Source organism: Protopterus annectens, chromosome 17.part0, assembly GCF_019279795.1.
Source record: "Protopterus annectens isolate FY-2018-M chromosome 17.part0, PAN1.0, whole genome shotgun sequence".
Lineage (NCBI taxonomy): Eukaryota > Metazoa > Chordata > Ceratodontiformes > Protopteridae > Protopterus > Protopterus annectens.
The window spans coordinates 344,441,698-344,459,297 of NC_056751.1; the positions used below are offsets into that span (position 1 = coordinate 344,441,698).

The 17,600-nt window shown below is 40.2% G+C and overlaps 1 protein-coding gene across 1 annotated transcript in view; it reads right to left on the bottom strand.

The window, feature by feature from the left end:
* The window catches only part of LOC122791730 (signal peptide, CUB and EGF-like domain-containing protein 2), a 1,774,756-nt gene that overhangs the window by 1,751,588 nt on the left and 5,568 nt on the right, over positions 1–17,600 (bottom strand). The window contains exon 3 of the mRNA XM_044059635.1: positions 14,584–14,709. Coding sequence (XP_043915570.1) covers positions 14,584–14,709 — 126 coding nt within the window. The remainder of the gene's footprint in view (positions 1–14,583; positions 14,710–17,600) is intronic.

Consider the following 17,600-nt stretch of genomic DNA (forward strand, 5'->3'; position numbering starts at 1 on the left):
GGACCAATCCAACTTTTTGTTTTACAAGCTCTAGGATATATCCAAAGCAGACTTCTTCAGGTAGAGATCTAGGGAGGGAACCCTTCCTCTTCAACAAAATCAGTGTCCTCCATTAGAATTCCTGATGGGAATCTAGGTGTTTCCTTTTGCATGTCCTCTTCTAAAGGACTTCCTCAGTGGGGTGGTCTGGGGAAGTATCAGAAGAGATGAGGATGTCCTGAAGGACGGAATGGAAACCTGACTGGGCTGGGTGTCACAGTTGAATGGATGAACAAGGCTCAGAGCAAAGAAACGAAAGTGGTAAAATTGCATGATCCAAGGAAGGCAGGGATATCCTTTCTCTAGATAAACTGAAGGTCCTCTCCACTCCCCTCAAAAGTAGAGTGCCTGAGGGAAAGAGAAGTTAACAGCAAAGGACTTGATAGCTCATGAACCATCAGCTCCTGCAACTCCACAAGCACTCCACCAGAGGATGGAGTTGGACCCAAGCTGTCCAGCACCAAAGCCCCAATGGGGAAAGATGACTGATAGTTTCAGAGTCAATCCCAAACCCCTGGATCTGGTGTTGAAGCTTCGGCTCCAAGAGTCCTTCGGGACCAAAAGACCCTGGGCCAGGAGACTAAGGGAACTTACCACAGTCAAACAGCAGATTGTCTTAATCCCATGAGGACACCCCTGGGTGGTCTCAGATCCCAGGGCTCCAAAACAGTGGGTCAGATCGGAGAAGGACAGACCAAGGGAGAAGTGAACAAAAGGTCAGATCATGGATCTGGTGGGAGATGGAGCTGGGAGCAACCTCATCTGGATCTGAGCTCTGAGAAATTTTATCATCCTACCCACATCAGGTTCAGATAAACATCTGGATGACCTAAGAGAAGATGTGGAGGGTGGAGGCATTGGAAAAGTGAAGGGAGACGAGAAGTGACAAGATCTGCTAGGAGTAGAGGTGTTTGGATCTAGGGTGACTTAGAAACAATCCGAATTGATCAGATCTGATATTTTTGACATCTTAGTTGGAGGCTCCAATGAAGGGCTGATGAGGATATGCTGTCTGGTGATCTCTTGCATGAGTTCTTATCCTTGAAAACAAAGTCTGGCTTCCCCTTATATTTTTTTTAGAGGGGATTTGAGCTCCAGCTACTGAACCAGAAAACCCTTCAATACTAGTTTGTTTTTTTGATTTGTAAGGGCTGTTGAACTGAACCCAGAATAAATACTGCAATCCACATCCGAAGCAGCAGGTCCCAAACAACATACATATTCCTTGTAGGCATCCGAGTTAGGAATTTTATGGCAACAGGTAATGCACTTTTTAAAACCGGTAGGCTTGTCAGCTATACTAAAAGTCCACAAAATGGAAAAAATTATTAAGTGCATATATATATATATATATATATATATATATATATATATATATATATATATAAATATATAGGGTCTATATTATCATATTGCACGCTCAGAAGAGCGAACGACAGATAATCGACCCCATGTAAGCAAAAGTTTACAACGTCGAAACTTCAGAACAATGATTATTTTCCAATGGAAAACAATCGCTATTCCAAAAAAAAAAAAAAAAACATTGCTTAACGTGGGGGACTTTCGCCTCCCACACACCCCCCCTACTTAAATATACCAACTCCAAGATCGCACTACAGTGCCGAAAAGGCAAAGTAGCGAAAGCAGACAAACTAATTCCCAGGGAAAGAATTTGCTGAAATGCCACTTCGCTATTTTGCCTTTTCACGCTTTACTGTTCAACAAAGATGCATTCGACAACCTGCATCTGCGACAGCGTAATAGGGAAAAATATATATATATATATATATATATATATATATATATATATATATATATATATATATATACATACACACACATACATATATATATATATATATATATATATATATATATATATACATACATACACACACACACACACACACACACACACACACATATAGATAACGTGCATATGTGTGTGTGTGTGTTTGTGTGTGTGTGTGTATTTTTTTTAAAGAAAAGGAAAACGCGAAAAGAATAGAAGTACCACCAACAATGGTAGTGTAAGGGATACTCTATCAAGTAAGAAAAAGTTTTAAGATAATAACATACCAATAATGGCACTATAGAGAAGTACCAAAAAACAGTAACAGCTAAAAACAGAAATCAGCTAAAGGATACTAGCAAGATGGCAAGGGAGGTAGGAGAAAGTCAAAGAAGAGAGATAAAGTTTAACCCACGATTATTTTGGAAAATAACTTCCAAAGCTCGAGAGCGAGAGGATCAGCTTCTGAAGCTGAATGGTGGCAAACGAGAGATATGACGTATTTTGGGTTGGTGGGGTGTTATGGGTAATGGGAGGAGCTCAAGAATTTTGGATCTGAGGTACTGGTAGAAGCGGCCAAGTCATATCTGAACCCATCACTTGAGGAATTAATGAAAAGGACATCAGATTTGGAAGGTTTTTCCCCAAAGGGAACTTATCTGCCCAGCAAAGGAAAGCACAAGCTGACCGTCTCTGCTCGAATGCCTCAGAGAAGCATCCCTTCATTAGCAGTAAAGCTCTGAAGGGCTTCATGCCCAGACTTGTCTTTTAGTTAGTTCAGCTTGAACTGCCTGACAGTCTGGACACGTGGAAGGTGTCCTGGCTTTGGAAGTTGGCCGGCTGTTATAGCCTTGGCAGGACATAACTCATATAGCTGAGGCTACAGCAGCAGTGATCACTATGATGAACACCTTTATTGCCCTCCACTAACAATCTGTGGCTATAGTCTTTGTGGAAGAAGTACAGGAAGATTTGTTTTGTCTCCTTCACACACCGCCGCTGTGTCCCTAAAAAGGAGCATTCCCTACATCTTCTGCAGACATGTTTGTAATCTGACATATTGCAAAGAAAAATGGTGAATACTTCATGCCCATGCCAGTTCTCATGTGTCAACTGGTGTGCAACACAGGGCATCTAATTTCATGACCCATGATGAGAAATCCCAATACATGCATTTTATTACACTGCTTGAACATTTAACTGTAAAATGTGAAACACAGTAGACTTGTTATTGATTACATGCTGTGAATAAAGTAGCATTACAGCCACTCCATTTCCATTATATCAGCCATGGAAGTACACATATTCTCCTAAATGCCATGCGGAGAAATGCGCATGTGCAGTGCTGCCTGCAGGTGCTCAAAATGTGCACAATGCACTGTAGAATTTAGCATGTTACTTGGCCAGTAAGTGAGATGTGGAAATTGATCAATTCATAAACAGTAACGAATTAAGTCCTCATCTGTATAATCACAGTGTCCAGGCACCAGAATTTGCAAGATCTAAGCATGGAGAAGGCACTGAGCTTCATGGCACTAAGGAAGAATGCCTACAGCAGCAACATCAAAACACGAAACAGAAGAATCTTGCATTAATTGCAATAAACATGCTGAATAAAACCTTGTACTAGGTAAGTGCAACTTTTTCAGCTTCAGTTTGTAAACTAAGGGTATTGTTAGCTGCTGTGTTATATTATTACATACTTAACTAGCTTTGATGATATTTTACTGGCTACTGAACAGGTGCATCGAGAAGAGAACTGTATGGGTAAGACAATCTGTTGAGCTGAAGGTCACATCTGGTAACAGGCATCACTCACAGTCATGCAATATGCCAACATCTAGGCAGGACTAGTGTATCTCCTGGGAGAGCCAGCTCTAGTTAGCATTTTCCAGTATGAGATGCTTATGTCTCTACCATGCATGCCCTCAACCTGTCAGTAGTTGGAAGTGTTGCAGCAATGTGTATCCACCACCACAATCTCCAGTACACACGCACACACCCTTCAGAAAACCTTTTTATGTTAATTTCCCCCAATACACAGCCACACCCACACTCTCAAAGTGCTTATACACGCAGTCTTGCTTGTAATTGTCCTAAGCTGTCACATATTTCCCAATTTATTTTGTACTGATTTTGATATTAAATGGCTTCCTTATTTTATTTGTACTTTTTTGGAATTACATAAATACAGACAGTAATATGAGTGAAAACAGAGACATAAAATGGAATGGAATAAGTAGAAAGCAAGGGACAGAATAAGGAAATTTCATGAGAACCAGCGGCATTATACATAAGGAGGGAATTACAAATAAGGTTCTAACACTACTAAGTAAGCAGACAACAGCGGACAGTTTTGCAGTAAGTGTGAAGGTGTATGATAAGGATGTTACTACTATGTGGTTGAATAAAAAGATTACCAAGTTCAATAACAAGTGACATGGATAGGATAAAATACTAGTCCACTTTGCAAAATTTAGAAAAGAAAGCTAATTTCTGCATACGACAGATGTGAACCTACAAAAAAGCCAGCACTCCAACATGCTACTTTTTTCTTTATTTATTTTAGAAGCTAAAAGAAAATAAAACAAACCAAATTAACTTAGCCACATAACTCACATCAGCTGATATTTATTTGTATTCAAAGTAACAGCATTCTCCAAAATATTCAGTAATAATTTTATATATATATGGATACACACGTGTGTGTATATATATATATATATATATATATATATATATATATATATTTTATATATGAGATTTATTTTTTATAAGCATGCTATTGATATGCATGTTTTATTTATAAACATCGTATTGTATGACTTAGTTTTTTAGACAATATAGTAAGTAGAAAATCACGTTACTATATGTAAGATGCTTATTTGCAGTATCACTTTAAATAGAATGAATTAAGTCAAGTCATTGATTGGTTGTGGATTATTTGAATTTCTATATATAAGGAAAGTTTGATACTTGGAATTTGTCTTTGATCTGAAGAAGCTTTTTAGCGAAAGCGCTTATTTGTAGTAAAATTTCAATTTTATTGGCCTCAACATATTGTGATTTTGCCTGGTTGCTTCTTTAGAGTTTTTCAGTTTGAGATGCACAATTTATTACCTGAGAAACGGAGCATTTATCTGGTTGGTTATTGGTGATTCTTTGTTCTTTGATGTATTTAGTCTGGCCAACACAGAAAGTCTCAAATGTACATTGCGTCAAGTAAACAATTTCCATAATATTACACATCATGGGACTTACAATCATTTGCCTACATTAACAGTAATGAAACTCAGAATACACAATAAACCCACATAACTTACAATGGCCAGATAATCTAGCCCACCAACCCACCTACCTTTTGTCTAACTACACCTCCCTTCTTACAATAAGAAAAATATTGTTTATGGTTCTTGCCCTTTCTATAACTGAACTTGCACTTAGAATCCACAATGGAGCAAACCAAGTCCTTTTCCATGCATGGTCTCTTGAACTTCACATAGTGTGTGGTCTGGCTAGGGTTTCATAGAATGGACGCACTACCTCTTTGCTTATAAAGTATAATCATTCTGTTTGCTGCTGCCACTGTCCTCTCATTCAGTTATTAGTGGTATAATCCATGTGCAATTAATACCACCCATTCTGCCCTTCTGTTATCATTTGCACCCCACCGAGCCGATACTTTATACCTTGCCTGTTATGGTCGAAGTCCAGTACTCTGTATTTGTTTGCAATAAACCTCAATTGCCATCTTTCTGTCTATTTGGTTATCCTTTCCAAATCCTTCCTTAGATTCTCCCTCTCCCATCCTCTATTGCTGCACCTATTTTTGCATCATTAGCAAGGAGATTTTGTTATTTAGTTGACAGATATCTAAAATAAATGCATTAAAGAGTACTGCAGCAAGGGCAGACTAATGGTATGCCCCTAGTCAGTTTTGTAATTCCTGACACCACTATTCTCACCACAAGCCTCTGTGTCCTACCACTCAACCATGTAACAATCCAGTTCCTCAGCCACAGTCTTACTCCCAACCTCTCCAGTTTTTCTATCAGCTTCCTGTGTGTGACTAATTTAAAGAACCTGCTGACGTCCAGGTAGATCAAATATAATGACACACCCGAGTGATGTCCACCTGTAACCCAGTCATAAAGCTAGACCATATTAGACTGCCGGCTCCTTCTGGTCAAACCATGTTGGTTGCTATCCTGGAGACTGCTTCCTTCTAGAAGCACAACTAGTTTTCTCTTCAGGAATCTCTTCATAACTTTCCCTGATACTGCTGTTAAACTAACAGGTCTGTATTTCCTTGAATTCCTTCTACCACCCCCAATTATTAGTAAGGCTGCTACACTTGCTGTCTTCCATTCTTCAGGTATTTCTGCACTTGCCAGTGATCTGCTAAAGATCTCCATGGGGAGAGGTCTGCCAGTATACTAATCATATTTTGAGGAATCCGTGAGGTAACACATTTGGTTATACAAAATACTGTAGACAGACTGTGGCATGAATGCCTGTTTCCATATCTTATTGGCTAAATTAATAAATTTCATATCACAAGGCATTAAACATTCACCTAATATATGTGCATTTCCATTATCACATATGAGTAATTACTTCCTGTGCTACTGCTACCAAAATCAGACTGTTAAATTATTTGCCATGAAAAACAAGTTGTCAGGACACATATGTCTTATAACTCAAACCAAGAGAATGCATTATATATTAAAACAAACATGGCATCTTGGTCAACAATCTACTGGTAAAAGTGGACAAAGAAGACTTTAAAAACCTGCAAAAATGCATTTTCAGAAACTAAACAAAAACACAGAGATAGTGTGATTAGTATATTTAAGAAACCCCCTCTGTGGACCTTTCAGAGGTGCATACTGCCACAGAACACATTTTCCCATAATTTTCACAATTTCAGTTGACAGTCATTATCGTCTTTTCCTGTAATTTTCTACCATATTCTTGAAAATGAATATAACATGCAAAAAAGTAGTGTTTTTACCAATACTATTTGTAGACTTTGCCAAAAATATCTTCACTTCTTTCTGCATCAGTGTTTGATAGACAGTTTAAATTACTTACTCTAGTCTAGTTCATCTGACTAGAGTCAAGAGCACTAGAAATTAAGACTCTCTGAAGGTAATCTTTTCTGTGTATGCTGATTTCAGCAACAGACATCAAAAGAAGACAGCTTAAGATTCTGATGTTGATGAAGCAAAACTGCAATGACCTTTAAATGGTCGGACCACAAATACAAAAAAATAATTAAAAGACTGGCACATTAATATTTTGCCAAAAATATGTAAATACCATGAAAAGCATATATAATATTCTGCATTTACAGTGCAAAGCCAGTTTAACAGTCCTCTACATCAAACATTACAATTTCCACACAGCTTTACCTTTAAGCCAGGTGTATATTACAAAAAATGGAAAAGTTGACACCAAAAGAAATAGTGATGAAAAAGTCCGTTTCATTTTTTTTTTTTTTTAAATACAGGTGGCCACTGCTGACTCATTGTTTTCCATAGGAAATCAATGTCAGTTTGGTTTATAGCTCTGTGTCATCAATGGTTCCTCTCTTTTGGGTATTTTATACCTTCTTCATGTCTATGTGACCATAGAGTGGGCATATATAAATTTCAGGGATGTGGGAATACAGATGGGCTGCTGCAAAATAATACTTACAAACCAGATTTTTACCCTTTTGTATTTCAGGCATTTATTTTCAACATTCTAGGTCCCTGGGTTTTAGTTACTTGAGGTGTAGTAATGCAACCATTTAAGATATTACATGAAAACTTAGATCAATAATCTGTAGTCATTTAACCACTATAGCTATTAAATACACTCACGCATATGTAACTTAACAGCACTGAGGCATCTCCAAATACTAGCAAAAATATTCACTTCAAAATAAGAAGTTATGTACTTACCGTAGCATTCCATGTGAGTTGTTCATCTCGCCTTCATTCTTTACTGATGGGTTTAGAGCCGATCCCTCGGCTCCAAGTTGGCATCTACTGTAAAACTCGAGGATTTCAAGTAGCTCGAGGCCAAGTCCCTATCCCATGATGCACCCTGAGTTAATTCAGATCTTGTTTGCTGTGTAAAACAATACCATATGTTATTCTATAACTCCATAAGAGAGAAAGTATAGAAGGGTTGAGTGACCAGGAAGAATCTAGCATCTCGGTCTTCTGAAAGCCCAGGAGGGGGTAGGAGGGAGGGATGTAAGAATGAAGGTGAGATGAACAACTCACATGGAACGTTATGGTAAGTACATAACTTCTTTATGTGAAGTTGTTCTATCTCACCGTTCATTCTTAACTGATGGGTAGCGTCCCAAGCACCATCAACCTTGGGTGGCTCATAGGAGTATATTTCTCAGGACTGTGGATCCAAAGGAGGCCCTGTCCCTGGAGGCCGTGTCAACTTTGCAATGAGTGATAAAGGTGTGAGGTTTTGACCAAGTGGCTGCTGCGCAAATGTTATCAATAGGAAGTCTGGCAGAAAAAGCAGATGTAGAAACTGCTCTGGTTGAGTGAGCTTTAATTTTATGCCGCAATAGCATATTGGCAGCTGAATAAGCAAAGGAGATACAATCAGATAACCATTTAGACAGAGTTGTTTTAACCACTGGCATACCCTTCCTGGAATCTGAGAATGAAACAAAAAGCTGGTCTGATTTCCTGAAATCTTTTGTTCTATCCAAATAAAATCTGAGCTGTCTGTGAACATCAAGTTTGTGCAGCATGTACTCTAAATTGTTGGAGTGATTGGGGAAGAAAACTGGCAAATCAATAATTTGGTTGAAATTAGTTTCAGTGCAAACTTTGGATAAGAAAGAGGGGTTTATTCGAAGCGAGACTGTCAGCATGGAAAATGAAAAAAGGAGCCTTAATAGATAAGGCCTGAAGCTCTGACACACTGCGGGCAGAAGTAATAGCCACTAAAAAGATGGTTTTCCATGACAAAAAATTGAGGTCACATGAAGAAGCTGGTTCAAATGGCAGAAGAATTATGTGGGAAATCATAAAATTTAGATTCCATGGAGAATAGAGAGATTTCACAGGTGGTCTAATACGAAATGTTCCTTTGAGAAAGGTTTTGGATAATTTGTGTGACATAATATTCAGTCCTTCAAATCCCAGATGAAAGTTAGAAATGGCAGCAAGTTGAACACGGACTGTTGCTGCTGCAGCTCCTTTACTGAATATCATGGTTAAGAAATCTAGAATAGAGGCCATAGGGGCTTGGGTAAGGGTCAATATTGTTTTTAGAGACCCATATAGAAAATCTTTTCCATTTGCTGAGGTACAGCTTCCTTGTAGAGAATTTATGAGATGATGGGAGAATTTGCTTCATCTCATTGGAAAGGTTATGGAACCTGGCTATGATGGGAATTGGAGCATCCAAGCTGTCAGCTTTAGGGACTACAGAGAGGGATGACGTTCCCCTGACGAGTGTGTCAGAAGGTCTGGAACTGGGTCCAGAATCCAGGGGTCCTCCAAAAGATGAAGTCAAAGGAAGGGGAACCAAATCTGACGAGGCCAAAATGGAGTTATTAGAATGATGGTCCTTCCCAGGGCTTTGGCTTTCTGTAATAACTTGGGTATCGACGGGATTGGTGGGAATGCACAGAGGAGACCTGGGGGCCAATCGTGAACGAGTGCATCCCTTGGGGCTTCTCCTGGAGGGGGAATCAGGGCAAAGTAGCTTCTGCATTTGGTGTTCATATGACTAGCAAAAAGGTCGCAGCAAGGCTGCCCCCCCATGGAATATCCCATCCACTATTTCTGTCTTGAGGGACCCTCGTGGGGCAACAAAATTGCTCTGCTCAACTTGTCTGCTGTCATGGTGGATTTCCCAGGGATGTACGTTGCTAACAGAAAGTGCAGGGTGGAAACAGCCCACTGCCATACTCTGAGGGCCTCGCGACAAAGGGGTAAGATCTGGTTCCTCCTTGTTTGTTAAAATACCAGACCACTGACATGTTGTCCATCTGAATCGCAATAGTACCCAGAGAAAGAGTGTCCTGGAAGTACTGCAATGCCAAAAGTACTGCTCTCATCTCTAGGACATTGATATACAGATGTGTCTCTTGATCAGTCCATGTGCCTTGGGCTGTCTTTCCCTGAAAATGCCCACCCCCCACCCTATCAGGGAAGCATCCATGGTCACTGTGGCCGCTGGAGGGGGTAGCACAAATGGGCGTCCTATCGTAACATGATGTGAGGTCAACCACCATTGAAGCATCTTTTTGCAGGAATTTGTGATCATTATCATGTGAGACATGGGAAGCTCTTGGTAAGACCATTGAGTTAACAACAGCCATTGTAGTATCCGCACGTGCATACAACCTAGTGGTATGACTAGAACTGCTGCTGCCATCATACCTAACAATTTCAGAACTTCTGATGCTGGTGCTTTGTTTTTGGATATTAGAATGCAGACATGCTGACAGAGAAGTCAGACTCTTTCTACTGAAAGTCTTAGCGTGGTGGTGGTGGTGTCCAGTTCTGCTCTGATAAAGACGATATGCTGCAATGGTGACAAGTCAGATTTTTCTAAGTTTATTGTAATGCCCAGCTGACTGCAGAGTGACAGAGTGGACTCCCTGGCCTGAATGACTTGGTGCCTGGTGGTGGTGGTAAGGAGCCAATCGTCTAGGTACGGAAACACCTGGAATTCTAAAAGTCTCATGCAAGCAGTGACCACTGCCATGCATTTGGTGAACACTCTGGGGGCTGTAGTGAGACCAAAGGGCAGGGCTCGAAACTGGTAATGATTGGCTCCCAGCCAGAAACGCAGATGATCCCTGGATGGCCTGGCCATTTTTATGTGGTAGTACACATCCTGGAGATCTATCGAGCACATCCAATTGTCTTTCCCTAAGAAGGGAAGTATTGACTGAAGCATGACCATCCGAAACTTCTCTTTCTTTACAGATTTGTTTAGTCTGCTGAGGTCCAATATAGGTCTCCAGTCCCCTGTCTTTTTTGGAACTAAAAAGAATCTTGAGTAAGTTCTGGATCCAGTCTGGTCTGCTGGGACTGGTTGGATGACTCTTTCTTAGCAACGTCTGGACCTCTACTGTTGCTTGTTCCCTGTAACTGGGTGGACTATCCGGGATTTTCCTTGATGGTGGAGGGGGTGTGGTGAAAGGGATGAAATATCCTCTGGAAATTATACTTTGTACCCAGTTGTCATTTGCTTGAGCCAGGCATCTGGGTACATAGATAATCGACCCTTGACTGCCTCCAGAGCAGGACAGTTGGGCCTCCTTTCAGGAGTGCTGGTAGGGCTTCCCAAAGAAGTGATCTCTGTCACCCTGGTGTTGCGGACCCCCTCTGCCGTGAGGGCGGCGTCTTCCATTAATGCCCCCTCCTCTACCCCTGGAGGGGGGTTCACCACGTGTGCCCTGAAAGGCTCCTTGGGCTTTTCAAAACAACATTTTCCCTCCCCTTTGACCCTTGTAGTAGGGTCTGGTAGGGGTGGAAAAATGGACCCTGATGGCAGACCGTCGCCATCCTGCTCACACCTGGTTAAGGTTTCCTTGAATTTAGGCCCGAAAAGGGATGAGCCATAAAAGGGGGTATCCACGAAGGATGACTTGAAGGGCTCCACAAAGGAACACAAGTGCATCCAGGAGTGTCTCCTAAGAGCAACTCCTGTACCTGGCTGCACTACTCGTTCCATCAGCTGTATATGAAATGAGGCGCATGGACGAGTTCACTATAGAATTGAGGGTAGCAACCTGGGTGGCAACTTTGTCTGTAGCTGCTACAGCTACTATACCCTGAAGAGCATCTCCCAGCTCTTTAAGGAGATCTCTTTGTAGTCTGGTAAAATGGGTTAAATAGTTATGCGAACGAAGAGCAAAAGTCACTGAACTAAACATGCGCTTCCCATATCTTTCCATGATCCTGGAGACTGTTAGGAGGATGGATATATGAGGAGGTTTCAGACAATTCCTTTTTGGTGGCTGCTGCCACCACCATGGCATCAACTGGCACACCTTTTGTTAAGAAAGATTTATCTAGGGGGGCAGAAATGAACTTATTAGGCTACCTAGGGACAGGCTCCATAGTATCCAGAGACTCCCACACCCTTTGTGAGACCAGCTGCATCAGCTCATCGAAGGGTGGAGACACCCAAAAGGTGGAGGGCTGAGACCTGAAAGCCTTCAGGAGGACCGACTCATCCTGGTGGACTGCCAGTCACCTCTCTGCCTAAGGATTTCCAGTATCTCAGCAAATGAGATATCCTCGGAGGGGGACCCTTCTGATTCATCCAAGTCAGTGTCAGATGTTAATGACTCCTGAGGAGAGTCCAAGTGTTTCCTCTTACACACACTCTTCCTGGGAACCTCATCAGTGGGAGCTTCTGGGGAGGTCTCAGAAGAGCATTGGCCACCCAATGGGGCTTCCTGAGGCTCTGGGTCTCTGTGCTTAGCAAGGATCTGTGAGGCAGAAGCAGACACAGGCACTTTAGGAGATGAAGCCGGACCCGAAGTTGAGGATGTTTTGGGAGACATAACTCTCCTCATGGCTTCGAAGGCACCTCTGCTCTGATGCGAGGGACTGAAGGATCCGAGGAAACCGTTGATACCCCCATCACCAGGACAGTGGGCTCCGAGCCCAAGGTAGGAGCCGAGCTCATCCAAGCCGAAGCCCCGAGAGGCAAAGTCAGAACTGACAAGTCAGTTTGACTATCCTCCCCAGACCCAACCAGAGAATGTCAGCTCCAAGAGTCCTCGATCGGCACCGAGGATGTCAGAGTGAATGGAGGCAAAGACACTGGAGCAGGCGTCGGCTCCACAATCAGCAAGTCCGGCTCCGAAGGACCGGTATGGCTCAGAGGAGGAAGACATATAGCTGGCATAAGGGTCTTCAGCTCCGAAGCCACCTGGGTCGGAGCAGATAATTTGGCAAAGGCCGGTGCCTGTAGAAGTTTCTGCACCACCCGATCCACATCCAAATCAGATAGGCTAACAGAAGATCAAGATGATCAGACTGATGGTACCGACTGGAGAAGAGGCGATTTAGGTATTTTAGATTGGGAGGGTGGCCTAATGGTTAAGGTGTTTGCCTTACAAACACAAGGTGCAGGGTTCAGGGTTCGAGTCTCACAAGGGATAACTGGCTAGGCTTAAAAAAATGGCTCGCAAGAGCAGTTAGCCTAGTACTAATCTATGAACTCTATACAGATTCCAAAACAGGGGACCAGCTTCGAAAAGAGAAGACAGTCGGCTCCAAGACCTGTGGAGCCGATGTCACAGACTCTCTAGATTTTTTTCAATTTTTTTTAAATCTCCAGAAGTCTTGGAGAACTTTGAGGACTTACTAGATCCATCCTGGTCACTCAAAGCCTCCTGGAAGGAAGGTTTTAACAAACCCCTATCAATAGGCTTCCTTTTTCTCTCTTGGAGGACTCTAGAGGAAAAAGAATGACATATAGCACATGTCTCTTGTAAGTGCAAGGCACCCAAACAGTATACACAATTCACATGGCAGCCTGTAACCAACATATTCTGTCCACATTTAGGGCATTTTTTAAACCCTGACTTAGGGTGTTTGTCCTTGCCATCAACCATGACAGAATATTGGACACACCCAACAACAACAATAATGTGGATTAGCCTGCTAATAAAAAAACATGCTAAATATACACTAACACACAAGCCTCTTAAATTAAGGCCAACAACAAACAGAAATGTAAATAAGCCTTCTAATAAAACAGGCTAAATACAATCACACAAGCCTTTAAGAAATGTACACACACACACACACACACACACACACACACTTCTTTTCTATTATATATATCAAAGAACACCTACTAATTTTTTAATCTAAAGCTGTGACAACGGTCACCAAGTAAGCACACAATATTATTAACAAGCAAAGAGAAACAAAGTCACTTATTAAACTACTATTCAGTCAGAACTCTAAATAGCCCTAATAAAAAACTAGGCCAAATAACTAAGTAATAAAAGGCATACAAGGGAAAGTACAATATGAAGCTGTAAGAGCTTTACTAACTAACTAAAATATTCTAGAAATATGAAAAATATTTTGTAATATAAGAAAGCTAGTAGAACCTCCAATCAGTTGCAGTGGCAAACTAGATCTGAGGTAACTCAGGGTGTATCATGGGATAGGGACTTCACCTCAAGCTGCTTGAAATCTTTGAGCTTTGCAGTAGATGCCGACTCAGAACAGAGGGATCGGCTCTGAACCCTTCAGTAAAGAATGAACAGCGAGATAGAACAACTTCACATCATAGCTTTTTAATTAGAAAAGAAATAAACATATGTTATTAATATTAAATGCATATCCTCCAAATGAACATATTTTAATGTGTAAAAAAAAAAAGAAGCAACAGTTCTAGTTTAAACACGTGAAGAAGTACCCACTATTATATATAAACACTAAACACAAATAAAGTTGCTACAGTTCATGCACCAGGAGGTATGTATGTAAACTGCATTTTAAATTCCACACACAATGAGCTAAAAAGTAACAAAGTAAAATTACTTAGATTTCTAAAAATTTATTTTGGGTGCACTTCCACAAAGTTGTCAAGAACATCCACTGCAAAAGATTTCTGAAAAGTTTCTAACAGTATTATTAAAAATGTTTTGTATCTCAATACACTTGGTTAGACTGGTCTGGACTCCTACCACAGACATGTAGACACAAAATTAATAAGGTTTTACTCAAAAATGTTCTCACCCAGACAGTTATGTCCATCGTCAGCCAACATAAATCCATCATAGCAAGTGCAGCGATAATTGCCTGGAATGTTAAAACATTCATGGACGCAGCCTCCATTGTATTCATTGTCACATTCATCAATGTCTGTGGAATAGAAAAGAAGTCAACAAGATGGATGGTTGCATCTGTATTACAGGGACTGCCTGCATATGCCTTCACATGGTCAATGTATATGAGAACATTTTGACTTCCTCTGTCCCCAACTATAATACTGGGGAGTGGTAGTAGTGATCAGCTGTAGTGAAATCTACACACAGACAAAACCTGCATATGCTAATTTTCCACAGTAACAGCCCACAAACATTTCTCATATACTACAGAACCACAGATGTAGTACACAATGGCATACACTACCAAAACAGTCTATCCATTGCCCATATGAGACACAGGACACTAACTTCCATTCTACTGCAAACAGTCACATCCACAGAAACCACATGCATACAGTCTATAGTTATTTTTCTATACATGCAAAACTTATGAGTCAGCTCCTGTATCGTCCACATTATTCGTCTTCGGACAGTCGGTTTTATTACGTCTATCTTCATCTTTAATTCTTTTAACAATTTCAGCATTGCCACTTTCATCTACACATGACTGTACACTGTGTTTCCCATGCCATCACATGCTGACCTAGAAATCTTAACTCCCTGCTGAACAACTGCATCTGTTTATGTACCTGTTACACCAGTTTAGCTTGCGTAGGCTGTATATGTAATTTTGTGATATATCACTATATATTAAATAAGAGAATGTGTAACCATAGTCAAAGGAAGAAAGAATACTGCTTATTAAATGGTTCGGTTTATGATGTAAGACCTTGGCAATGTAACACAAGAGATCTAAGGTCACGAACCAAAAGTATAGCAATGTCATTATTCCCTGTGATTTAATATATTCAGCCAACAAAAAAGTAACCTTTTCTCCTTCAAAATCACCAATTACCGAATTAGTATTGTTCTGTTGGCTTGTATATGCACACCACTAATGTGATATGCTGCAACAATAAAGTACCTAACACAGCACTGTTATTTTTTTTTATAACAGTGCTGAACATAGCCTAACTTTTACAGTCAACAGCATATAGTAAAGCTGTCTCAAACAATGTGTGACTATTTTTATAAGCAAACATACATTTTTTTAAGAAATTTCTGCTTGTTTCTTACTCTGCTTGAACAATTTTCCTTACCATTTTGGTGAAGAAGTTCGGTGAAAACAAGTTGTCATTTGCATTCGCATCAGTTGATATGGTGTTGTGAACACTTCTAAAACCATGTTGATTGTGAAGTAAAATAGTCCCCATTTTGACTATATGAATACACATATCCAGCATAATGTATACCCAATATACATATCCCTACCCATCTAATCATATACAGCTGGTATACACATATGAAATGCATTCATATGACTATTTTTTTCTCATAATGAATTACTTCTTTAACTCCTGCAAGCACACCTCTCAACCATTCAGATTTTAGCAGAAAGTCCACATTTTTGCCTCACATTTTGGTCTGCTCCACATAAAATTTATAGTTTTCTGACAAATCACTGAGGACTGAAATCACTAAATAATTATGCGCATCTGAGTCTCAGACTTTATATGCTTCAGAAAATGCATGTCAATACAAAACCTATTATTTTTGCAACTTTCTAAGTTTATAAGAGCAATATTTAAAATATGTGCCTATTTTGGGGCCTCTGTCCCCTTCCATTATTTTTGTCTTTGTCCAGATTTCTTGCACTAAGAGATTGAGAGTTATGACTGCAAAATAAAAATCTGCCCCCAGTGATACTACTGCAAAAAGATCAAACTAAAGGTTTAAAAAGAAACACCTGTGATACTGTCACTACGGTAAAATGGTAGCCAGAGAATGTTACAGAGCAATTTTAATGGTATGCCAGAACATTAAATATAGGAAAAGTCGAGAAAACATTATGAAATTGCTGAATGCTTACAAAGATGACAGGAAAGTTAGTTTATGGTATGGTATTGATTGTTTTATGTTGGCTTTGTGGAAAGGGGTTACTTTCTTATATTATGCATGTGAATATGTATGTAGAGCCATTGGCTACATACAGCTATTACATATGCATGTATAGTTTTTAGTTTAAGTTGTAATATATGTACAAATTAATCTGCATCTGTCACCTATATTAAGTGCATATATTCCAGTACAGTAAGAATATTGGTAAAAATGGAGCACACAAGTGCATGTACACAAGTGTACACATGCTGCTAAACACAGTCTGCAGGTTTGCACACTTCCAAGACAAATATGTGTACAGTACCTACCAAATACTGTTTCAGAGATATTACTTACATCCAGTAACTAAGACACACAACTGTATCTCATGAACTACATACAAGACACATGCATGCACACATACATCGTCATGTTCTTCAGTTAGTGCACCACGTACATGTAACAAAGACACAAGTACATTAATTTTGCATTTAGTCATCATATACATTGCAAACACACTCCATTCACCACACACTCCATTCACCCATGCACCCTCTTTCAATGTCTTATATGAACAGCACCAACCCCACCCCCATTCCACTTCTATATGAAAAAAAATCATAATAATAACCCTCAAGGCATATGGAAAGATGTTAAAAGTGGCTTAATTTAAATTACCGTATGTTGCCACTTTTGTGATCAAGGGTGTAACTCTAACTTGCACTACTACATGGGTCAACTCATAATGATTACATTTGACCACTATGCCAAATCAGAGGAAATGAAGGACATTTTGCACCAAAGTATCATTGCTACGTAAGCGTAGCCTACATGGCTATGAAAAATGTTTCAATATTCTGTGCTATCTTGGAGGTTCAGAGTACAAAATACAACTTGTGATTTACTGTCTGTTCTGCCACATAAAAGAGTGTCATTTAACACAGCTTGGGATGAACAGCTTTCCATACAATGAAGGAAAAGTGGCAGACTACTTGAATTCTTCATAAA